Here is a 25,216-nt window from a genome sequence, read left to right on the forward strand (position 1 = left end):
GAGACCTCATAAACAAATGGAAATTTGTAAGCACAGAGTGAACCCTGGCAGCCTGCTTCTACTGTAATTTATTGGGAGTTACTTCACTAAGCTGACACAGTCATACGGCTATAAAATCAGAGGATGTATAGGAGGAGACTTATGATCTGGCCAGTGGACTTTGAATTCCCCCTTGTGACATCTTCCATGCGCAAAAGAGAAAGAGGCATCCAAGTCCTAAGGTCTCACGCCTGAGCACGGCTGGAGCCTCGTTCTGCTTCTGTCCTCGGCTTCCMCACGTTGCAGATGACCACGGCATGTGCGTCCAGGGCAGAATGGCCTCAGAATCCCCAGTCCTCTTCAGGTTTGTCAGACATGTCCACATCTGTGCCATCAACTGGGGTCACCAAGCGTCATCAGTTAAGACTGGAGAAATCCCAAACACCAGGGAATTTCCAGACTTCCCAGGCAGTGGGTATTTCTGTGCTGTGATGCCTGGAAAACTTTGATCGAAACGTGCCAAAAAAGGGCTTAGTTTATGTTCAATTAGAAGGAAAGGGTGCTATTATCTGCACCAACATCATTACTCCTCCAAACTATGAAAGAGAGTAATTATCATAATTATAAAAGTTACTGTCTGAAACAGCTGACTTGCCCAAATTAGAGCTGACAACTTCCTCCTTCASTGAGGCTGGAACATACTCAGCAGCTAATGAAATACTTGCACTGGGAAGCAAAATTCAGATTTAAGTTAATTACTTCCTAGGAGTGAAGGAGAAAGGACTCATATGCMAGTATACTAGTTGAAGACGAATGGAGTATGAAAAACTGCAAGTTAACAATTATTAATTTCTATATTCCACTATCCATTTAAAAATGTGAAGGTGCAGATTTTCCCCCACAAAAAGATGCTTAAACATATTTTGGGGTTCCTAAACATCGAAAACAACTCAGCTATTCTGAAATYACCTTACCAATATTCCTGACTCCATGATTAGAAATCCAGGAACTTTCTTCTTGAGTAAATCTCAAGGCAAAATAATAGGGTAAACATCACAGAGCAAGATGTCTGTAGTGACTGGAATCACTACAGATGCCAATGTTTTAAAAGTACAACAACAGTTTAGCACATGGATAGTTGCTGACAGACAGCACAGCTGTTTATCATCTCTTTAAAAGATGTGGAGGTGTCTCTGTGTATGATGTGGAAGCAAACACTAACTTTTCAGTAGTGACCAGTGTACAATTCCATCCTCAGTGTGCTCTTCACAGCAAATTAGCTGTTTTTGTGCTCACTGTACTTTGGCTTGCCATGCTTCTTTTCATCAGCTTCAGCACAGGACTTGCAGARGACAAACCTCAAAGCAGGCCGGTCCATCTCTCCAACTCGGGCTGCAGCACTAAGTAGCAGAGTTCTCTCATCACTGTAGACCAGGTTTTTAAACTCTTCTTTCTCCATAAACATGCCTAAACATTCCCATTAGAGAAAATCCAACTCAAGAAAACTACTATCAAAATAAAGCACTCSATGCATAAACCGATGTCCCACTGAGGAGACAGAGGAGATGAAATGTTCTCAGATACTTCCATGACAATGGGGGTAAGAAAGTTTGTAGACCTTTAATAAAAGGAGTTAAGTGATTGTCACTGGTTGGTAGAGCTTCATGGCTTTCATGTAGCAACACTGATTTAAATGGCTGGAAATCTGGACTTTAACCTTGAACACAAGCTGACAGACTGGCAGGCTCTCCAGAAAGTTTCCGAGGCAGCGACGTCACCAAGCGCAGCTGTGCACAGGACTTTGCTCTGCCCTCGCACACAGGACACGCCAATCCCTTCTCCAGCGAGACCCAGATGAAGAATAAGAGGCAGGAACTGCAAGCTCAGCATGTTTATGAATAGACAAGAAACTTCCCCTTCACACAGAGGTTACCACTGTGCTCTGAAAATAATGACTGTTTGGCCCGTCCCCCTCCTCTGACTGTACCACTGCCTCCAGCTTACTGGGGTGACTGGCAGCCAGCAGCACCCAATATTCCAAGTTATTACATGAAAAAAACMCTCAGCGTGAGGTAGAATAAGTGGTTGCCGCTTGGAATGAGTTAGGGAGGAACCATTTGGGCCGCTTTTGCTGGAGGGGTTTGCTTGGCTTGCAAGGTCGTTTCGAGCGAGCTCCCTGAACTTTGAACCGCGGCGGCGCAGGCAGATAAACACGAGCTGCATAAATAGGGCAGCCCTCGTCCCGCAGTGCTTCCCTGCACAGCCCCGCGGGGCCGCCGAGCCGAGCGGGCAGGAAGGGGTAAGTGTGTTGCTTGTGCTGCGAAAGAGCTCCAGGACTTGGGATTTGGCAGGCTGCACTCCTTTCTTTGGCTGGAATTCCCCAGCTGTGGAAATTTCCATTGGAAAGCAAGGAAAAAGTTGCTACGTTAAGGGGAGCGTGAGGAGAAGCCAGTTCTCATCTGGCTCGCGGAGCCCGGCAGCTGCTGGAAGCCCTGCAGGAGCCGGCAGGGTGCTCGGAGCGGCGCGGGGCTGCGCCACGCACCAAGGGCAGGCAGCTTCCCAGGCACAGGGAGCACAAAAACGCCCCCAGAGGCACCAGGGGGGCCACAGTTTCACCCTCAGAGCACCCTGCCCCAATGCCGCCGGTAGAACTGCGGGGAACGGTAGGGCAAGCAGGGTCTTACAGATGTTGGGTTTCTCTTGCTTCAAAAGATCAGTAATTAAAATGTGTTGTTTTATTGGAATATGGGAAGACTGAYTGAAATCAGAGTTTAGTGTTTCCAAAATATTCTGTGTTTTCGTTGAAGTTGATGTGAATGGTGTAACGGTGAATGCCCACAACCTAGGGCACGTTGGAGAGTAGCTTTTAAGTTTCACTGCTCCTATTCTGAACATATTAATCTAAAATTATTATGTAATTGGAATAAAAGCATAATTACAGAATTTCTTATATTTTCTGATTCTCCTAAATACCAAAAGGATTCAGTGTAGATTTCGCAACATCTGGGAACTACTGAAGTGAGTTTTCATTTCCTGTTTTTGCAGAATTGTGTCTAGTGTTTGCAGTCTTAAGAGATTTTTCTGAATGCTACCAAATTCTAAAAATCTTTTAGTTTCTTTTTTCCTTTTTTTTTTCTTGCCAGTTTATATAATATTTTCTATGTACCAACCATCCTGGTGGTGTAGCCACTTTAAAATCATTGGAATTGTGCTGCACAGGAGTCAGATTAGAATCYGGACTGGTCTAGCTTATTACTGGTATAAACTGGCTCAGCAGCACCACTGCCTTCAAAGCAGAAGAAATGAGATCACTTTAATATCACTGAAATGTTAAAATCTGAAATACTGCAGAAAGCAAGAAACACCAAGATTTATTTTCATTTCCATTAAAAAAAAAAAAAAAACATGCTTTGGCTGTTAACATATACAAAAATCTAGAATTATTTATTATAGGGAAATTCCATGGCAAAACCTAAGAAATACGCCCAAGCAGCAAATGTATTGTTCAAACACATCCTTCTGTATAATTAAACTGCATGGATCMACTATCCTGCTGTGTTTTGTTATGAGAATTTCAGAGTCTGGGCTTTCTTTTAGCTCGGACCTCATTTTGTTTGTTTTCTCTTTCCAGATAAAGCCCAGCCATGTGGGCAGGGCTGGGGCTCCTCCTGAGCCTCTGCCTCCTCCCCGGAGGAGGGGCAGAGATCCAGAACTGCCAGGAGCCCCCGGAATGGCAGATTGGGGAGGAGAGCCCCATGCTCAACGCCCGGGGCTCCGTCACGGTGGTGGCTCTGCTGCAGGCCAGCTGATACCTGTGCCTGCTGCAGGCCTCCAGGTGAGTGCAAATCCCTCTCCCACTTTTTGTTAACACACGATTGGTCCTTTCTAAAGGACCAATCTGAGGATAACCCATGTACTGCAGACACACACAACGAACTCCTCAAATGCCAGCAGTACCTGCTTGGATGTGTGGCCTGGCCCACGTTGATTCCCAGCAGGAGCATTTTGTGCCAGTGGTGCAGGTTCTTCTGCTGTTGGCTTGGTACTTGTGACAAGTTATCTTTTCCAGGTTGGAGTCACTGCATAAAAAACAACTGGATATTAATAAAAAACATAGCACATGGAAGTCCACCAGAAACAGTTTCTCAAGAGCTATGTACTTCAGGTGACAACATAGCAAAGGTGCTGAAGCCAGGAAACATCCCAGTTCTCCGACATGGAGAGAAACGCCTTAGGGACGCAAACATTTTACTAATGTTCCATATAACCACATATATTGAATCACATAATCTTTATATAAGATGTAGGGGAGAAAGCTGTGCATTTTTAATGTACTTTCCTAATCCTGTTGAAAAAAGAAAACTCCAGAAGATACGTTAAGCCATGGCCTTGCAGAAAATAGATCTTAGTAACTCCCAGCCGTAAGACGCATAAATTCATAACGTCATAGTCCTTATAGTTCTCGAAAGTTTCTCCAGAAATGGATTTCGGAGGGAAAAAGAAAAAAAAATAAAARGGTGATAAATCTCAGGCTCCATCCAAGTCAAAAGTGGGTTTTGTGGTTGGTTTTCAGGGTAGTTGGATCTGATTCCATGTATTTTGGATAGGCTTCAAAGAACCTTTCAGACTCAATACCTTAAAAAAGTTTTTGTTTCTCTGAAACTGAAAAAAACCCAAGAGTTTTCCAGAGCCATTCAGTGAAAGAGAATGATTTTGATACAAATTAAATGAGTGAAAAGCACTGCGAGAAAGCAGCTTTCTGTACTACAAAGAGAAAGACTATGTAATGTACATACTGTACGACTAGATGTAGCACATTGATAAAAGCCATCCAGCTCATGCGTCAATTCCATAGCCATCCTTTCATTCCAGTGGTCATGACATCCCTTTTCTGGTTAGTATGGAAAATGGCCATGTTGAGGGGGAGAATTTTCAGACCTGCAGGTTTGGTCTCTTGTTTATCCACTGTCCTGCTGCATTCGCTCTGTGCATATTCTGCCAGTCACACAGCTCCTAACTGAGCACTTAAGTGAAGACATCAGATAAGCTGAAGAAATAACGGGAGAGAAAAACTCCAACAAAAAATAGTATGCAAACATGTCTGCTTGATTTAGTACCATCAATATATTTAGTACTATATTTAGTACTAAAAGGACAAGAAACATGACATGTCACTACACTGCCTGCTGTTGTATGATCTGGTTTGGTGGAAACGTAGTTGATAGTGATGGCAAATGGCAAGAATTTGTTTTACTAGTTTTAAACTTGCATCCATTAAAACTCTGAGGAAACTACATTCACCTTAATGAAAGCTGGATGGAACTTATTAGTTGCATGCACGTATTCAAAAGCATGCATGCATTCAAAAATAACATTTTATCTTGCAAAAGAAAATATTCTTATGATTCCCTGCTGATTAATCATCATTTTTCTTTACATTCTTTGTTAGATTGGAGGACCTGCGAGTGAAGTTAGAGAATGAAGGACTGGTCAATGTCTCGTATATAGTTGTCAACCACCAGGGAACTCAGTCACAAAGGAAATTTCACCTCCTGAAAGAAAGTGTTTCAGACTATATTACTGTCTACCAGCAGGACGAGCAGCAAGCTGATGTCTGGACTACCTTAAATGGAAACAAAGATGATTTTCTCATTTATGACAGGTTTGTGTATAAAAAGGGGAAAATATTTGTACGTACTTAAAATAATGCTTTGTAATTTATCATAATTCATTGATTTGCAAATAAGTTAGTTACTGCACAGCACAGACAATATAATCAGCTTCTGAGTTGCACTATGTAGAGAATTTCCACTTTTACAGAAAGAAAGAAGCTACAAACCACAAGTCAGCTTTTGTTTACAAAAGTATAGTTACTATATATTGAAACTGAGAGCACACAGTGTGATCCCTACACTGTCACTACGTTTCTGTGAAGAACATTCTCAAGTCATACTGAAGCATAATTAAGTTTAATGAAGAATTTGAATTTTTTTTTCTTCTACTATGAAGAAAATTGCACAAATGAGATAAATTAGGCCTGTGGGCTGCAACGAACACTCGAATGATCCTCAGAGGGAATGGCTACTTCTGCAGCAAAAATGCCTGCAGATCTGGGTGGAAATTTGTTGTCACCTGAGAGAGGAACACAACAAAGCTGTATGTAGCCTGTGAAGGGACCCAATATGTCCCTGCTAGCAATGAAGTTTGTGCCCATTGCTGCTCCTCGAGTGCACCTGTGCAGAGAGCTCTGGCTGGAGACCCTTGTTGTCCGCATTGCAAGCAGGGCACTCAGTGTGGTGCCCGCTGTGCAACTGCCACGTTTGTTCCAGTTACTCACCCCAACCCTGGACAGCTGTCGCAGGGCAAACATGCACCATCACACACTACGTGCATGTTTCCCACCGAGAAACACGTTATACTGCATTAAAACATCCCTTGCATGAGTGCAACCACACTGTGATATAGATCACTATGCCAAGAGCAGTCCTCCTCAGCAAGTTAGCTGTGTGCAGGGTGTTCCTTTGGTARTCTCAGTGCTGCTAAATGGGGGGCGTCTGCCAAGGGAATGTGTCAGCAGGAAATCACACTTCACCCTATTAACTGCCAGAGCTGAGCAGGCAAAAGTGTGTAATGAAGATAGTGCCTTTTACTCCTGGCAGTCCTAGAAACAGTCCAGAAACAGTCTCTGTAGGACTGTAACAGTATGGGAGGCCTGGGGTAAATAAAATAAGAACATATTACGAAGAGAGATTTAATCATGTATACATGTTTATTTATATGTAACTACAAAATTCTTTTCGTCCTTAGATGCGGCCGTCTTGTGTATCACTTGGGTCTGCCCTACTCCTTCCTGTCTTTTCAATATGTAGAAGAATCTATAAAGATTGCATACTGTGAAAACAAGTGTGGAAATTGCTCCTATACGGTATTTTCTTATTTAATTCTGTACATATGAGGAAGGGAAAGTGGACTTTTAATCCCCAAATACATGACTTCTTGGAATCTAAATATTTCACGCCTGTTTCCTATAGAATTTTAAAATATTTTTCAAAATGAAGCACATCTAATTTAGAAGCAACTGATTATTCCTTCCCTTGATAGAAATGTGAATCATTTTCAGTAATTTAAGTCTGATCATGGATGCTGTTCAATTCCTGGAGTTTCATAGACTTGGTGGCATTCAGTATTCCAGTCTTGGCAGGCAAGATAGGTACTTAAACAACTAGTATACTTGCAGCAAACTCGATAGTAAAATCCGAGCTGGTCTGAGCTACTCTATTATTTTATATTTAAAAGACAATATACAATACTTSATAAAAAAACAAGTGGTAATACAAGATTACAAGTATTGTGTCCATTATATATATGAAGCAGCTTTGTTTTAAATATAACTGAAGATTAGGACTACTTTAAAGGTTATCAAAAAYGTACGTACCTTAATGTGAAGGTTCAGCCAGAAGCATCGTGGTTTCARTTTCTATCATATAGTTTTCCAGCTGAGTGTAGGCCACGGGCGGTCCAGTGTGGGGATCCTAGCAAAAGGAAGCACTTTATTAGCAATTACTTGAATCTGAATTCCCAAGGAATTTACATTCAGAGCACCATGMAGTTACCCCTGATGCTGTAACACAAGATTCCTTTTGGGAGCGATACCTTTCCTCTGGGAGGTAGCTCCCGCAGAAGGAAACACTTCTTTCTGAGACAAACTTGAAAGGGATGATTCAGAGGAATTCAGGGATGTTTAGAAGGAATTGCACAGTGCCCGTGTGCCTATTTCCCCTTCAGTGTGTAGTGCTTATACAGGTACTCATAGCTGAAATCATCTAGCCTGACTGATCACAACCACTTTCTCCTTTTTTTTTTTTTCTTTACCGCTCAATTTCTCCGCTTCTCTTGAATTAAGAACCTATGACATTAAGCAGCTTATTAAAAGAATTTCCTTGTCAAAATTGGTGTTCATGTTTCTGAAAAGATATTTACTATGTAAAGAAAAATATGTTACCTAYCTTTGCTGAAAAGTCCCCAAAACCCCATGTCTCATCAGTATGGCCTTGTTTCCACAGGTGCTCCCCTGACAAACTGCCTCAGGAGCACAACTAGAAACCAAAAGGCAGTTAGGCCCAATAACCTGAGGTGTTCAAAAGACTGAGCCCCACAGAGGTGTCTTGCAGGCAGATATTCCTTAGTTTTTCTTTTTCCTGCAAGACACTTCACAAGGTGTGCAGATTCCCTGCTTGGCACCAACTTTTGCTGCTTTCCCGCTACCAACATCAAGTGGATTCAAATGGATTTAAAAGATCACCAAAAGATAGACCTTTTTTTTTTTTGTGCTTGTCCTTGTACTTTCTTGATTCTGTTGAAGCCAAAAAGCTAAATGATGATTGTTTTCTGTAAGGAAATACAAGCTGTTGTTTACTTTTTATATTACAACATCCATCTTTCAAAAATAATTACAATTTAAAATAATCCACTGCTTAGATTTCAGGTAYTGAAAAACTATCAAGGTTAATATTTTGTAATTTGATTAGGTACACTGTCTTATTTGAACTGTTTATTTCCTAGGAACCCGATATTAGCGAAATATGTGAAAACATCACTAAAAAGGCAGATGAAAAGCTAGCGGAGATTGAACCAAACCCAGCTGGCCAACACTCTCACCACCACCGCCCGCACGGGCACCGGCACCGGCCCCACCACCACCACCACCACCACCACCGCGAGGGCAGCCCCCGAGCCGAGACCAACCAGCAGGGTCCCGGCGAGGGCCCAAGGCGCCGTCCTCGTCCTCCTCCTCACAGCGACAGGCAGCGCGGAGGCGCTGGCCACCACAGGCACCACCACGGGGGCAGCCAGGAGCAGGGGGAAGCTCTTCCTCAGGGAGAAGGTGCGGAATTTCTGGCGCAATATAAACAGCTATGACAAAAGGCAAAAAGCAGCTGTAAAAATCAGCTAACTTGAAACTGGGGGAAGGCATCAGATGTGACTTCTAGTAGTTGATGCTGACATTGCAGACACCTTTTGTTTGAAGAGTTAGGGAATTCTGTCACTTGACAGTGTCGYGGGGCACTTCCAAATTCTTGCAGGTGACACGGGCAGCTGCGAGCAGAGGACATCACTGAGTCCTGACAGTGACGTCTGCTCTCGGCTGCCTGACAGTCATCAGCAGCCACTGAAAATAGCGACACCTGACAGTGACAGGAGAAGGCAGGGAGCTGAGCCTGAGAAACGAACTAAACACGACAAAACGTTGCCTACATTCATGCAATTGGAACAAGGGAAACATTAACAGATTCAATTTTTACTGTCCCACACTTAGAAAAAAATTAAAGACAGGTGACAGGAATGTGGAGTTAGAAATGTCAATATTGAAAACTGGAATTTTACAGCAGTGCTCTTAGAACTACACCAAACCTGTCAAGTACCATCGATAAAAAAGTATTTTAAAGCAATTTAACTGACCCATAGTTTGTTTTTCAGTTGTAGATGAAAGGTGTCTGCATTCTTGACTAATTTGTCTTTCTTGTTTTTCTTCTAACATTCTGTTTGCGTTTGTGAAGACAGAAGCAGAAACTATGACCTAGGGGCTTCTGTGTGATGCTAGCAAACTAGAACAGAAGAGAACCAAAAAAGATATTTTAATCATACTTTATTAAAAGAAAGAACAGGGAATATATTCAAAAATGTTTTTTTCTATAACCTCTGGATTCAAATTGTGCACAATAAAAGCCTTTTACTGAACAACATTCCAAAACAGTTATCTTAAATTTAAGCAATAATTGCATTATTTTTAAATAACAGATTTATAAGTTTACCTTCTATTACTATGTATCTTTATATCAGGGTCCAATAATACACCAGCTGTAGCTTATAAAAATCTCACTAAACGAACAGGATTGTGCTTAACATGAGGCAGTGCTAACAGCTCTTGATAAAAACCAGTATTTGTACCAAAAAAAAAAAATGGAGTAGGGACCAAACTCAATTTTGATGTGATGTTTGTTTGTAACATTGCTGAATTTGATAATCTGTATCAATTCATAAATTTCAATTGTGTAACTTCTGTTTGTAACTTAGCAGTCTTTAACTTTTATTAACCAAGTTGAAGTGAAAATAAAATTGTTTGAAAGTGTTTTTGATATGTAAGAAAGAGAGAAAGAAACAAAGAAAGACAGAAAGAAAACCACTTTGAGAGCAAACACCATAATTAATGATGGTTTAATAGGGAAACTCACTCCTACAAAACCTGAAGCTTCTTATGGTGAATACTGACTAGTGAGAAAGTAATACTGAACAGAATGCATGTTTACGGAATACTTGATATGAGAGTTTTTCAATAAACATTTTTCTCAATATTTCTTTGTACTTTGCTTTCACTTTTGAAGTGCACAGTCTGAGACACTTTGTGCACAGTGAGAACCAGAAATAGGTATTTCAGCAGGAGGTATTCTCAAAACCGCTTCCGTTTGAAGTGCAGGTCCTGCCCTTTATTAAGACGTTGCTCCAAGTCCCTTATGGTGTTACGCAGAATTTCAATTTCCTTGTTTTTTTCCTCCTGGAGATGCTGCAGTTTCTGTAAAGATGCGAGTAAATGCTTCTTTAGTAAATGTCCTGTAGAATTACGTACTGATACAATACACTGTTGCTAACGAGAAATAACTCAAGGTATTTTCACRGTATTGCAAAGAGAACTTCCCCAGAATCCTCTCTCTGTAAGGACCCAAAGCAACTCTCAGCCTACCGAAACAACAGGGCACAAYTTAGATCCGTCACTGATATTAGCTGTATCTTAAGCCCCCAAGTTAGCAATTCTGTACGAGAGCGGGCTTTGGTTGCTGCTGGTGTCAAAGTTATTAGGCTGAACACTASCTATATGAAGAGCAGTGCAGAAAGGCATTAAGTTAGTTGTCCAGAGCTGGGAGGGAAGTGTTGGAAAAGGGAATGATACTGACCCTGTCAGCTATGGAACACATTTTTCCCCCTCCTAACTTCTGTTGCGGAGCAAATAAAACATAGTAAAAAAACAGGGTGTTTGAGASAGACTATAGCAATAGCCACAGGCTGTAGGCTGTTCAATCACATACCCTTCGATAGATACTTTGTGGCAGGACAGACGCATCTGGAAACGATTTTGCTGTTTTATTCTGAACTCTTGCTAATTTAGCATTRAACTGAAAGAATAAGGAAAACATAAATCATTAATAAACCAATAGGAAAAACAGTATGTTAAATAATCGAAGCATACTTTTCACATTTCATCCATRTTTTTGTACCTAGAAGTAGTAGTAGCAAGCTTACGTACTATTTAATCCTATGACGATGAAAGCAAGAAATTTTATTTAAAAAAAAAGGAATTAGATGTTATATTTTTTTTAAAAAAAGCAATGCTTGAAATTATTTCATGATATAAAATATTACAATGACAACTTATTACAGGCATTTCTGAAGTGTTAAATGAACAAAAAATTCTGCTAATCAATGCGGAAAGAACCCATCCCACGTTTGCAGAAAGAAAGCATTATCCTTCTTTCATGTTGAGGGCAACTCAGCCCAGGTAGTTTCACAACTTATTTCTTTTTTAATGTGAAAACATTTCCTTAATTTTCCATTTACTAGGAGAGTGGCCTTAAAACCTAAGCATGAAATACACACTGAATCCTGTGACTGTCAAAGCTCAGCAGGCCTGGAAGTCTATGTACACTCCTGAAGTTTTTAAGTGTATCTTCCAAGTATTAACAAAATGAAAATGTAGAATTTTTTTTTTTTTCATTTCATTATAGCTCAAAAACACTGACAAGCTTTCCAAAACTTTCAATATAATTTAGCTTAAGAATACAGCAAACTTCAGTGTCCTTATATAGCAGGTAAAACTTATTTCTGCACACAAGTCATTCAGATATAGTTGCCAAAGAGAGTACATGGCAATTTTATCTGTACAGATAAACTTTTAAATTTTCACAGGTTTAAATTATTAAGTACCATTTGCAACATTCTTCACTACACAAACTTCTAATTAGGTCTACTGGTGTCCAGTTATCTTTAACTCAGCTTCATAACACACACCTCTATCTGCAGTTTAATTATTTCATTCTGCTTCTCTTCATCTTGAGTTTTCAGCTGTCTGTTTAACTTCAGTATTTCCAGTTCTTTTTTCTCTATTTTTTCTTTATACTCCACTTCCATTAGTTCAACTAAAACCAGTAATAAGAAACATATGTTTAACATATTAAATTATAAATAAGATTAGATAGAAAATAACAAYAGCATTTACCAAAGACTGAGACTTTCTCAGCCTTTGAGTACTTCACAGGAAAACAATTTCAGTCAAACAAAAAACATGTTTTAAAAGTAATAAGTGACAGAGGCATCACAACTTACCATTTTCTTAATTTAGTGGATAACCAAAAAACTTCTCCTCTTGAAAGCTGTATTTACAAAAGTGCATGTTTACAAAAATGCATGAAGTCTTGTTCTTTTGAGCAAAGCTGTATGCCTGTAACAATCTATTTCACAGTCTCAGCCAGCACTTACCTCAAAATTTAATTCCTTCAGATTTTTCTTAGGCCCATGTTCTCAGTGTTTGTTCCACTTGTTTGGAAATTTCTGATCATCCTGTATCTCCATGCTATTACCTAACTGTAACTGTCTGCTCTTGAGCTAAGATTAAATTCAGTTAAACACTCTACCCACTTAGAGCTTTCACGTGTCTTTGTTTTACCAGTACTACATTTGTATTTTACACAGGAAATGTATGTTTCTGAACAACTCTGTTGTATTTATCCTAGAATAGGTTTCAGCACTGTTTACTCAGCTTCACAGCTATTAAGTCTTTGGAGAACTTACTTTGTTTTTTCATATCACAATTCAGTCTTGTTATTTGTACTTTGTGGTCTTCCTCTTTGTTTTTAATTTCCATCAAAAGCTTCTCAATCTGAAGTTTATATTCCTGTGAATATAAAATACTTCATAAAAAAATCTTCAGGTTCCTCTGCTTATTTAGAAAGTCTTCTGTAAACCACAACACTATGATCAAAATGCACAATCTCTCTATAATTCAGTACTTGTTTCTTCCTGGCCCTAGCAAATTTGGGATGTCCAGTTACTACTTTCACAACCTGACTGAAGCCCACAGACAAAAAAAGAAAAAGCAGCAGATACAAACTGTTGCAGCTCTTAGTATTGTTAAAATGCTATCCAAAGGAAAGAATTTTGAGCATAGCTATTCTAACTTTTGCTCTAATAGAAGTACAGTAGTAATTAATTAATGGCTGTAGTTGCCAGTGCTCAGGTGTCTCCAAGTCCTCTTGCTGTAGGCAAGTCACTGACCACAGCAATGTTAAGAGACGCTTCAACAGGCAACTTCTTTGCAGCATTCACTCCCAAGGAAACCACAGCCAAAACTCAGGGTGGTTCTTGTTTCTCTGGCATCTTGAACATGTAAAATACATTTGCCTTTTTGGACAAATGATTAGGTTCTAGCCTAGGAAGCTGAATTTAAAGCTAATACGACTACAAATAATTGTAACTTAGATGGAGTGACAGATCTCAGCATTTAGGAGAACTCATCTCTTYGTCTTTTCTTAGCACGTTCTCTATTGATACTGGTTTGACAGCAACTGTTCTCTTTGTACATATGATGAGTTCCAGGAAAAGTGCAACAATAACGTGATCAGTAGTGAAGAGTTTAAGAATACATAAACTGTAAAACAGGGTAAAAGACCTTATTCTTCTGCCCAAAGAATGACCATTCGTGACAAACCTGTTCACGAGCAGTTAATTTCTCTTCCAAAATTTGAATGTTATCTTTCAGTCTCTCATTTTCATCTATGTAATAATAAAACATAAATAGTATGAGACATTAAAAAGTAATTAGTAAAAAAAMCCCTTCCATTTGACTCTTCTAAACTTTCAGAAACTGTTAATATTTTGAAGATATGATAATCCTCATTTTCACAGCTATGTAACTTTTGTGACTACTTTTTAAAACAGAAAATGTACAGTTTAATCATTTTTGCCTAATATTAMTACTTGGATTGGTTTTTAGTCTTCTCATAATTGATCCAGTCAACAGAACTTAGATGCACAGTTCTCTGTCTCAGAAATTAAGAGATTATGACATCTATGGCACTTGCAAATAGAAGATAACCCTTTCTAAGTAGCCATTTCCCCAAAAATGAACTCAGTAAATGCATGCCTATGAAGCCTAATTATAGTTACAGTAAATATACCATTATTGATAAATATGCTATTAAGTGGAAAGCAGTGCTGTAAAGACAGAAATTAAAAAGAGTACACAATGTTTTTACTATTAAAAATCATTATAATTATTAAAAACAGCCACACATTCCCACAATTCCCAGTTTTACAGGTTTCTTAACATTTATGCTAATGTGCCTTGAACACATAATGGGTTTAAAATTGTGTATATGATATAACTGGACTGTGATACAAAGATATTTTGCTTCATGTTATGTACAAAAATGTAATACATGTTTTTATATTCTACATATTATATATAAAATATTTATATATATTTATTGTAATAGTCATGAAGCTTTCTCAAGTATTTGTGGCTAATAAGTAAATTTTAGAACACCAGTAGAGGATTTGAACTCTTGATTTAATAAAACACTTAAATATGTAAAAACTGTGTGTAAGCACTTTACTAGACCACAGCCCAAAGAACAAATACTGCTCTCTCACTTTTCATAAGATTTCCTGTGCAACACTGAACTAAAATTGAAACCCAACTATTGATTAAAAATCTCACTGAGCTAAAACTTCTGCTTTTTTTCCTAGCGGATTCAAATAACAATTGCAACAGACATTTACTAAGCACACAGACTACTAAAAATGCATAGGATTGATTTTAAATATGATTTGTTTYCTTTCTGATGGGCTGCTGCTGAGTTTTCCTCTCTGAAAAGCATTAAATATAAGTTAAACTTTTAAATGCCTGCTCCTTTTATATTACAGTACTAAGCAGGTAAGATTTTTGCTCTTACCTTTCACATTACATTGGTTTTCAACTGTTTGTGTTAGACCATTTATCACATTCTGCAGAGCACTACATTCTGAAATAAATGACAAATCCAGTAGTTTTGAATAATTTCTTCACTATTCTCATTTTAGAATTGATTACAACTATCAGAAACAAATAATAAACATACTTTAAAAAAAACTGTAATAAAAATGTAAGAGAATAACTTTTTGTAATAGAAAGTTAAATACCCATTTTCTTGGGAACCAAGAATAYTCAATATTTTGTATAGCAAAAAAACCTACTTTGCCAATTGTAGCAATAACTGAAAATCTTTTCTCAAGAATCACCACACAGTTATGACTAGCAATCTCTACATAACAAATTTGACAGCCAAGAAGATTACTTAAGACACCAGTCCCAAAATGACATTTTCCAATCGTTTTTTAAAAATCTTTAATTTGTTCTCCCATCAAGCCTGCTTCCCATGCCCCAGCAGTATCAGCCTGCTACATTCCCTGTTYCATGCTTGCAAAGAAGCAGCAGAGGGAGCACTGGCAACACAGAAACACAACCTGCCCTCAGCTTCTGCTCTGTAGCTGCGCTCCAAAGCTGAGGCTCCAAGTTAGCACGCCCAGTATTCGGAGAAAGCTAATTACACAGAGGTAAATCTTAACTTACAAAAGAGAGAATTCTGGGGACTGAAAATCTGGGGAAATAGGAAAGGTTTTCCATGGAAAAAAAAAAAAAAAAAAAAAAAAAAAAAAAAAAAAACAGAAAAGACAGCCTTTACCCAAAGAAAACGTCTAAACATATTATGTCTCTGCTCTAAAGTAGAGAGAAGCAAGAGCTACACAGAAAAGTTGTTTAAGATGTCCCATTAAAATATTTTTTCATGATTTTTTTTTCTACTCTGCTTTGGGAAAAAAAAACCCTAATGTTTGTGTTAGAAGTGTTAACTACATGCACTCAGTCTGAGACAGATACCTCGTATAGAAATTTGCACTGTAGACAGTTTCATGGAGATATAATCAACTGAAAATCTGTTAATCTTCATTACAGGCAGCAGTAGCAGCTCTCCATGTAATTTAAAGAACTTAATGGCTTATCCTATTAAGCCACCAAAGGAGGATTCTTCCTTATTTTCACCTTTACTAACAACCACAATGCATTCAACAGTGCCTTCTGAAGATGTGAAGGCATGTGGGTGCCTTACAGATTTCTCCTCCTGTAGGTTTATTTGGGCCAGAAGAAGTTTTCACATTCCCATTTATAGTTAGCAGCTAAACCAAGACTGCTTTCTTAAAATGCAACTCTTCCATTTACAGGATTTGTGCTGACGAGCTCTTACAAATGTTCTATCCTTCCATTACACACAGATATCAATTCAAACGCTTGATATTTATGCAGAAATTGAAAAAAAACGCATCTGGGCAAACATGGAAATGGTAGCTAGTCTTGCTCTGAACCACAATGATTTTAAGTGCAAGCCACGAGATAAAACAGTCCCAAGAATATCTTTTTTTTTTTTTTTAATTTTCTTTAAAGGAGTTATCTTGACAAAATTCCTTACGTTATTGCAGTTGTGTAACTGTACAATTTACTGGGAACCCCCAGGGAGTTTTGATCATCTGCATTAAGAAAAATTCCACCAAATTGCTGCAGCTCTGCTAGATCATGTTGCATTAGCATCCGTAGGAATTCTTYGTGCTTCCTCCCCTGTAAGGAATATTCCCTATATGCAGAAGGACTGAACAGGCTAATTGATCTTTTTTCCACGTTTAACRTTTATAACTTCTTGCCATTTCTTCTATCTACATTTACACTTCAAGCTATTAGCTTTTTTAACAGGGCAAATTATATCAACCTTTTGGTGTGCTATTAAGACTTACACTCTAAAACAAGAGTCCCTAAGGATAACGTCACCAGAAAAAGAACGGAAGCATCAATACTGTATTTGATTCATACATTTATGGTCCTGAAGTTCTAATTCCCATCAAGGAATAAAAGTGCTTCTAACCYAGAGGGCCTTGAATTTAAAAAAACAAAACAAAACAAAAAACACACAACACAAAGCAGGAATCAAATTACTTGGCACTAGTGTTTTGATTCTGCAGATATAGTATATTACAACAATGCAGTAGATTTAACAAAACTATCTTATGAAGGTCAGACGTAGGTGAATTTGATGAAGGTGTGAAGAATCTCACCCAATCTATCTAAATACTCTCTATTTCTATTTCCTTAGTATCTCTCATTTACCTACTACTTCCTTCTCACTAGGTGGCTTTCAAAATCACTTGCTGGATACTCCATGCTGTTCTAAGTACTGCTATTAACAGCTCTGGGTTCGCTCTTACTTCTTGGACCAAAATCCTTCCTTGCCCACAGTTCTGCTTCTTGCTATACACAATCTTAATAATTTGTACAACTATTATGACTTTAAATATGACTGACATCTCCTAACTAAACCCTGCTGCTTAAACTCTGGTTCCTATTTCATGCTGATTGCTCTGGTATTTCTATTTGGCCCTCTGCCTTGACATTTTTTCCCCCATCATGTGCTTCAAAACAGCTCCAGAGGTCATTCTCCTCAATTATGATATCAACATAACTATCTCCTTAAATCATTTTGCTCTTATCTCATCAAACTGAGGCACTACTTTCCATTTACAAAGCCCAAATCTGCCATCTGACCTCCATCTGTTTTCAGTCCACTCTGCTTCCACACTGCTTTCTGCAATCCTCCCAGCTGGTCTGACTTCCTGCCTTCTCTCTTTCACTTTGACTGCTCTACGTCCTTTTCCCCTCATTTGTTTTATGACAGAAGTAATTTCTTTTTTGTCCAGTTTTTCTTTTTCCTCTTCAAAATTTATTTTATACAAAAAGTCCTCTTCTTGTTTGCATTATAGAAGAAAAAATATGATGCTGCTTCTGAATAACTTTCATATCTGACTGAGAAACAAATGWTTCTCATGGGTCAGTCCAGATTTCCATTCAGTTCACTACTCCATTTCATTATATCCACAGGCAGATACTTCAGGAAGAAAAAAAACAAACGAACAAAAAAACACTCTGAACAATTATTACCCTTTAAACTTCCCTTCGGCTTCCAGTAAGTTTTATTCCATTTACGTGTCTCATCATTTTGGACCCACTTGTACTTTTGATATCCACAAACTCCTGTGGCAATTGATTCAATTCAAGAAGCTCATTTTATGATATTTGGAAAAAAAATCTCCTTTTATTTCCTTTATAGAAGGTTAACCATCAGCAAATTTGCKCTCTCTCTCTCTCTCTCTMTMTMTMTATATATATTTTATTTCAATGAACAGTGAATAATCATTCTTAGTCACTTTACACCATTCAGGATTTTACAGTAATATCCCAACTGCTGCGTCTTTTCAGACTGAAATATCAGTCAGTCCAAGTCCTTCCCTCGGATGATCCATAATTGTTACATGACAGGGTACCAAGTGCTTCCTCGTGCACCCCCTTCCTGARGATTTAGCTGCCTGGGCCCAAGGCCAGCTTACAAAGAGTGCTGCTGGGGACATGCAAGTAAGTGRTTTGAACAACGCCGGAAGATGACTGGGCAATGGCTAGGGCCCCCCTTAACTGCTTTTAAGCTAAGCTTCTCACCCTTGGCCCAGTCTGAGCTCTGCTGCAGCTGTGTTGAAGCCACGTCTTGTGCCTAGACACATACCCTGTTGATCCAGGTTCTGACTACGACCTATGGACTGACTTCCTGGCTTCATTTCAGACCTGCCTCATCACTGTTTGTGTGCTGGATGATCACTGGACCATGTCTGACCCTGTTACTCTTTCTACACCTCATTATGATCCTAGCCCACCTTCCCCTGTCACTACAGATTTGGTCAGTAAGGCTAACCCTCATCACCATTCCTGGGGCTGCCTCCATTGGGTGGAAAGACACATTTACGTGTCTGTCCTGGCTCTGGTATGTCCTTTCTGAAATGCAGGAAAGGAAAAGTATTACATAGAAAAAGAGCCCACATATTCCTACAGAGACATAATATTTGTTTTCCTTTTTACCACTGTTATTTTTTGAGAATTACTCACAATGACACAAAGATCTCTTTCCTAGGTAGAAGTTGCCATTTAGAAACTGCTGCTGTTCATATACAATGTCTCCTATACGCTTTCAGCTGAAATTCAGCTTCCCTTTTCATCACTGTCATTCTGCATCATGACATTCTTAGTACAACTGAATACATTAGTAACGCCAGCAAACTTGTACTCCCTTTTTCAGTAACCTATCCAGTTCTTTTCTGAGTACATTAAGTAATTTACGTCTCAGCAAAGATGTAAGTGAAAGTCATTGGCAACTTTACTCCTTTGTGAAACTTTTTTCTTAACTTTAGCAGTTTTACTTGTCTGAGATTGAGATTTTTTAAGAAGATACACTTTCAGTGGCCTTATGAACTACTCAGGAATACGAATCCATAAAACTATATATAGTTATATCTATACATACATGCTATATATGTGTGTTTATATATATAGTGCCAGCTACTATTCCCATACTTTTTAAAGCCATCTGAAAAGATATATCCTGAACAGAAATATTAAAAAAAAACCCTGCATGTTTACATTCATATTTTCACTTGAATTCCTAATTTATAGGACAACTTCTTTATTACAAAATAAAGGCTTGAAGTTCCCCAATTATTAAATGCAATTTCATTACTTAACTTACTACATTACATAACTTACATTTACTTACATTACTTAATATTTCATTACTTAACTGCTATTAAACAGTTTACTCTTAACATTTTAGATAAACTATCAGCATCATCCATAACTTCTTAGCATCAAGTGATATCCATTATGCAAAGTAAAAGAAATAGGAACAAAACTCTGTTCCTATTAAAGCTAACAGCAAGAGAAATACATCATATGGAACAAACTTAGGACAATAATCAGTATCAGTGTAACTGAGCTGAAGCTTGAAGGAATTACGTGTGATTGCTAATGCTTTATAACTGAGCTGGAAATAACACTCAGATTAAACAATGTGACAGCCTGCTTGACTTCTTACTATGATCAAGATTTTATCTGATCTCTTAGCATCACTGCAGATTAAATCTTACACAGATATAAAGTCTGATTATTTTAGATAGACTAAATATTTTCGGTCATCAAGAAGCTGAAGATTGCTCAGGCAGAAYACAAGATTTGGTATTTTACCAATATCCAAAGTCCAGGACAATGGCATGGAATTAATTTAGGTTAGATTGTTTCACTGACCAACACTGAAAGAGAAATACTAGAACTGCAATATACCTGTCAGCATGGTAYAGGGACAAACATGCATTCCCAACCCCAAACTGGGCTATCAAATTGACCTTATGCAAACAAAATGACACCATCTGCTAGAGAGAACTTTCTTTTTTTAACGCCATCTCAGAGCGCCAATCCCAGCAGCCTGACACTCAATTACAGGCACACTTTGATGTTTTGGAACCACGACATTTTTGAATTTCCACGCTTTCATAAGACAGCAAAAAAAAAAGCATCCAAGAATGTACCTGCCTCCCTTTTATTTTTCAGTGGGGAAAACATTTTTGGCAACCATTTGAAAACATCAGATTTTGTCATATTAACAACCAGCTCATCTTGGGATGTGATGATGTCACGAGCAACCTTATAGTTACCAAATGTTGACTCTATTATTCTATACAGACATTCAAGTTGCCTGTGAATGTTAACAAGTTAAAGGCTTGCCTCTTAAGCTAAAATACAAGCTTGCCTAAAACAATTCTCATCRTAACCTGTGAACGTTCACTCAATGCTTAAGATATCTGTACAGATGAGAAGAGTGTTCTTTTGGGAAATGYAACATCATTAGGTGTCTGAAAATTAGCTGATCCTTTTCTTTTTTGACTGGAAAATAAATATTTTAATCTTGCTCTCAGAATTTATTTGTGGATTTATGTTTTATGTAAATGCATCCCACTGCACTATCAAAAATTAAGCAGAATTCGATTTCAAAGTGATTTAGATCCTTGCTATTTTATTTTTGTATTTCATATTACCAAAGATAAAGAATTTTCCAGAACTTCCTAAATACAAAAACAACAAAAAATGGTTTTCAAAATATTTACCTTCTTTTGCTGACTCTTCTTTAGAAAGGCTTAATTTTACCAACATACTAGATTTTTCCAGCTGAAGAATAAGTAGGTTATTTGCTTCAGTAATTTCTGATATTTTCTAGAAAATTGATGAGACTAAAGTTATACTGAGTTTTTTTTAAATACAAGTTTAAAATCTTCAGTTTTCAATTGATAGAAACATTTACACAATACTACCATTCTAAGTCTATTTTACTTGACAATCTGGGAATTACAAAGAACAACGTTAGACTGAAAGCTATACATAACATTTACCATCCACAATGTACAATATCAACTTACATCACTACCTACAAATTCCAGGAATTTTTGACAAGCATAATTCCGGTCTTCCCCTTGCAAAATTAAATATACTAAATATACTAAAAGAAGGGCATAAAGTAGAAGATATCTCTGCAAAACTGCTTAATAACCTTAATTTAATTGCTTCCTCTGCATTCTAAAATTCATAGTATAGCTCAAACCTCAGCAACTTTCTTTGTGTTGGGTTGCATGAGAGATTAACTCCCTCACTGAGCACTGTGTAATGTGCATGGGGCATTAACTTCTTCCATGAGAATCACAAAATTTATTTCACATGCCCTTCTGTATTATCTCTGGTGGTAATTCACTGATCAGGATCAATCACTAGAGGGCTAGCAAAAATGGGTCTAATCAAACAAAAAATACTGTACTGATTTGGATCCATCCTTAAAGAACTGACAGATAAAAATAAATGGAGCTCCATGCATACTTGGTTTCTGCATTTGGTTCTGGACAAAAAAAAAAAAAAAAAGAATCTGTTTGCATGTTTACGCATTGTAGATGTCTATAAATGTGATTTCACATTCACAAGTTCTGGTATCTCAGCACTACCCCTTCTGAATTGAGCTACTCCTGGCTTCTTTCAATAATTCGGTAATAGAAAGTGCCTAAAGATAAAACATCTTTGTCTATTTATGGACATATTAGTCTGAATCTTACCATGCTGAAGAGGCACACACAGAGTAAGCTTTCATTAGGAAAAACAAAATAAATGCATTTTTTTTTTCCTGCAGAGAGAAGGCATTTCAATGGTTTGTATTTAAAATGCTAGTTATCTGGGATCTCTTGACATTCYGATGAAAAATGATCCAGGATCCTCCTTCACACTAATACCAAATGTACAACAGTATGACTTTCACTTGCTATTTCACAAATCAACAATAAAAAGCAAGTATATTTGGATAATCACTTATCTTAAATCATTCTGAGCACTACTGGGAAGTACAGACACTTTCCAAAAAAAAAAAAAAAAAAAAAAAGCATTACAAGACAAAGTATAAACTTAGACCATTTAGAAGAAACTTTCACCTCAAAAGCATATTAAAACATGTATTTAAAAGAAGTAATTTCAATGGCTTTTTTTAAATCTTCTTTACTTACTTTTTCTATCACTGAGAAGTCGTCTAGAAGTTTACTGAGATTGACCAAACTGATATTCTTCATAGTTTCTTCACAGCTATGATTCACTTATTCSTGGAACACTTCACCTGATGTTCATTGTATACATAGGAAAAAAAAAAAAATCCAGTAATTTTTATCTTCCTCATTCACACTACTTTGAAAGCATTCCATAGAGTGCAAATATTAGCAGAATACAGAACACCTTTTTCAAATTTAGAACTATTTTTGCACACTAAACTACATTTCAATCAATCTCTTCAGCCTCTCTAATAAACATCAGTAAGCTCAAGCCAAACTTATCAWTTTTTTGTAATGTTTGTGTTTCAACAGACAACTATTCATTCTCCTCTGTGTATATAAGAAGAAKAATTTTTGATAAATTTGGTAACTTGAAAAAAAGTTAATGAAGATAATGAGACTTCATGAGGACTAGAGTCCACGTTAATGTATAGCTTTAACCATGTACATGTTGAGATACTTACCTGCTACTCAAGCCTTAACTCCTTACATGTGCTCTTTGAAGATACATTTTTTGTCATTTAGTATTTACAAATCTTTATATCTATGTAATTTAATTAGCAGAGCAGTAGATAAAGATAGTTCTCTGCATTTAATGCACAACTGTATCTTGTATTTAGACGTCAAAGGGACTAACGGAATAGCTAAATTATTTCTTTGCCAACAACTTTTAAGAATATATATAACATTGACCTTTCTTCGTAGATTAGTTTCTTTCACTGCAATTTAGATAAGTAATTTCAATAATCTGTTATTACAGTGCAATAATTGTTACAAYGGATTTTGAGATATATATTTATGACATTAATTTTGCAATGCAATTACACATCTTAATATGCTATTGGTTACTGATCAGTATGACTGCCAAGTCCTGATCTTTTGAGCCTTTATCATGGACAGTATCTTTTCCATTTGCCTATCAGCCTTTTCACCAGGATTTCACAATTGCTTCTTTGTTATTAGAACTTATTTATATTTCATCCTCTCAATTCTGACCGAGGGTGGAAGCTGAGGGAGTTGTCATGTTGCACACTGTTTTGCTCATGTGTTTGCCCACAATTTGCTTGTGTATTTGCCCAGCATCATTTGTTCTTTCACAGGACAGGATGTGCTCTGCACTTGGCAGCAGTAGCTAATAGTACCGCAGGGAATAACGCTCTTGTTGAACTAAAAAAGTAAACTGAGAATAATATGTTGTATTACTAAGATGTTTTTCCAGCAAGAAAACTCATACAAAAAAAAATTTTAGCATATAAAATCTAATATACAAAAAAAAGTTTTTATTAGATTTTATATGCTACATCTTCCAAAGACATTTTTGTTAAGACTTCCACTCCTGTTTTCAACAATATTCATTTAACTAAAGGGAAAAAAAAAATCTAACATGCGTTTCCAACTACCATAAAAACTTTACTGAATTTTTCCATACCCCCTCCCCCAAGAATGATTCTCTCAGTACTCTTAATTGTAGTTGATGATTTCATTTTGGAAAATATGCAAATACTAAGAGTGAAACACCTATTAAAAATAAAACAAAAATTTCTCTTAGATTATTAACGACATATCTCAATTGCATATTCATCATTCAGCTATGGGAGCTTTAAATAGTCTCACCCTTTTCCAACCTTCTAAAGATAGGCAACTAATATTTGCATGAAGCCTATACTCACTTTTACCACTCAGTCTCTCAAGATGCTTGATATTGATGATATTGCTGATAGATAGATATTGCTGAAGATGCTGATATTGAAAAATATAGTTTGCAGGTGAACACCGCGAGCACCCAGGCTGCACTCCAGTGAAAGCCATCGCCTCCCCTTACCCTACAGGGGAATCACGATGCCGCCACGGCAGCAAACCCGACCAATACCACCCCGCGCCATACAACTCCCTCCTTCCCTCCTTTCCGCAGGGACAGTACGTGCAGACATACCCGAGAGGGCAACGAGAGCCTCTCGGACACCCGCAGCGCCGCCTCTGGCAGAGCCACAATGGAGACAAGATGGCGGCGGAAGCGGCACCCCGTGCTGCCCGAAGGCGGGAAAACAGCGCCGCCGCGGGCCGTACCAAGAGCGGCCCCGCGGGGGGTCCCCGCACCCCCCCGCGAGGCGCCGCTTTGGACTGGCCCGCAGCCGCGTGCCGCGCGGGGTGTGAGGCGCCCCGGGACGGCGCCGTTATGGGGGACAGCGACCCTCTGCGGGAACTGGGGACACTGGTGGGCTGGGCCGTGCACCCCCTTGCAGCCCTGGCATAGATCAGGTGCCTCATCAGCTCCTTTACTCAAAAGCAAGCAAACAAACAAACAACTCCTCAGAGGAGCATCCTGGATGTCCTGATTTCACTGAAATGTTCAAACTGTGATTTATTTTAGCAAATGGTTTCCCATGTTGACAATACCTTGAGCAGAGGGAGGAAAGTGACGTGTGGATGCTCCTTTGAAGAGCAGTGAATAGACTCGGGATGGGAGCGCTTCTGTGACAGGACGGATTGATTCCTGCTCCGATTCTCAGCATTTATATCTTCTGGTAGCTATGGTTATCGAGCAGGGACACTTCTCCCTGTCTATCCCTCCTTTTTCTGAGGGAAATTATCCCAAAGAGCTTTTGAGGAAAGTTTCTGAGCTACCCGTGCCAGTGTGGGAGCCCACTGCAAGGCTGGA

At 38.2% G+C, this 25,216-nt stretch overlaps 2 protein-coding genes across 4 annotated transcripts; one reads left to right on the forward strand and one right to left on the reverse strand.

Annotated features, from left to right (window-relative positions):
* Window positions 1–3,615: 3,615 nt before the first annotated feature.
* On the forward strand, window positions 3,616–9,500 carry SELENOP (selenoprotein P). The gene is given in 4 exon segments (XM_026037666.1): window positions 3,616–3,814; window positions 5,429–5,641; window positions 6,787–6,904; window positions 8,542–9,500. Coding segments are annotated over 4 exon segments (963 nt in total). The 5' UTR covers window positions 3,616–3,623; the 3' UTR covers window positions 8,983–9,500.
* Window positions 9,501–10,158: 658 nt separating this feature from the next.
* CCDC152 (coiled-coil domain containing 152) lies at window positions 10,159–24,548 on the reverse strand. Of its 3 annotated transcripts, none has more exons than XM_026037686.1 (9): window positions 24,491–24,548; window positions 22,519–22,625; window positions 21,088–21,148; window positions 14,982–15,050; window positions 13,736–13,800; window positions 12,820–12,922; window positions 12,040–12,167; window positions 11,061–11,147; window positions 10,159–10,549 (listed from the first exon to the last, which is right to left on the reverse strand). In XM_026037686.1, exons 2-9 carry the CDS (start codon window positions 22,579–22,581, stop codon window positions 10,427–10,429), a joined length of 699 nt encoding a protein of 232 aa, XP_025893471.1. In that variant the 5' UTR covers window positions 22,582–22,625; window positions 24,491–24,548; the 3' UTR covers window positions 10,159–10,426. The 3 variants fall into 3 exon arrangements, with proteins under 3 accessions (XP_025893471.1, XP_025893464.1, XP_025893480.1); XM_026037679.1 differs by having other exon boundaries at window positions 21,088–21,193; XM_026037695.1 differs by lacking the exon at window positions 14,982–15,050 and having other exon boundaries at window positions 21,088–21,193.
* Window positions 24,549–25,216: the final 668 nt, after the last annotated feature.

Source organism: Nothoprocta perdicaria, unplaced genomic scaffold (assembly GCF_003342845.1).
Source record: "Nothoprocta perdicaria isolate Ctin4 unplaced genomic scaffold, notPer1 scaffold_1, whole genome shotgun sequence".
NCBI classification, from domain to species: domain Eukaryota; kingdom Metazoa; phylum Chordata; class Aves; order Tinamiformes; family Tinamidae; genus Nothoprocta; species Nothoprocta perdicaria.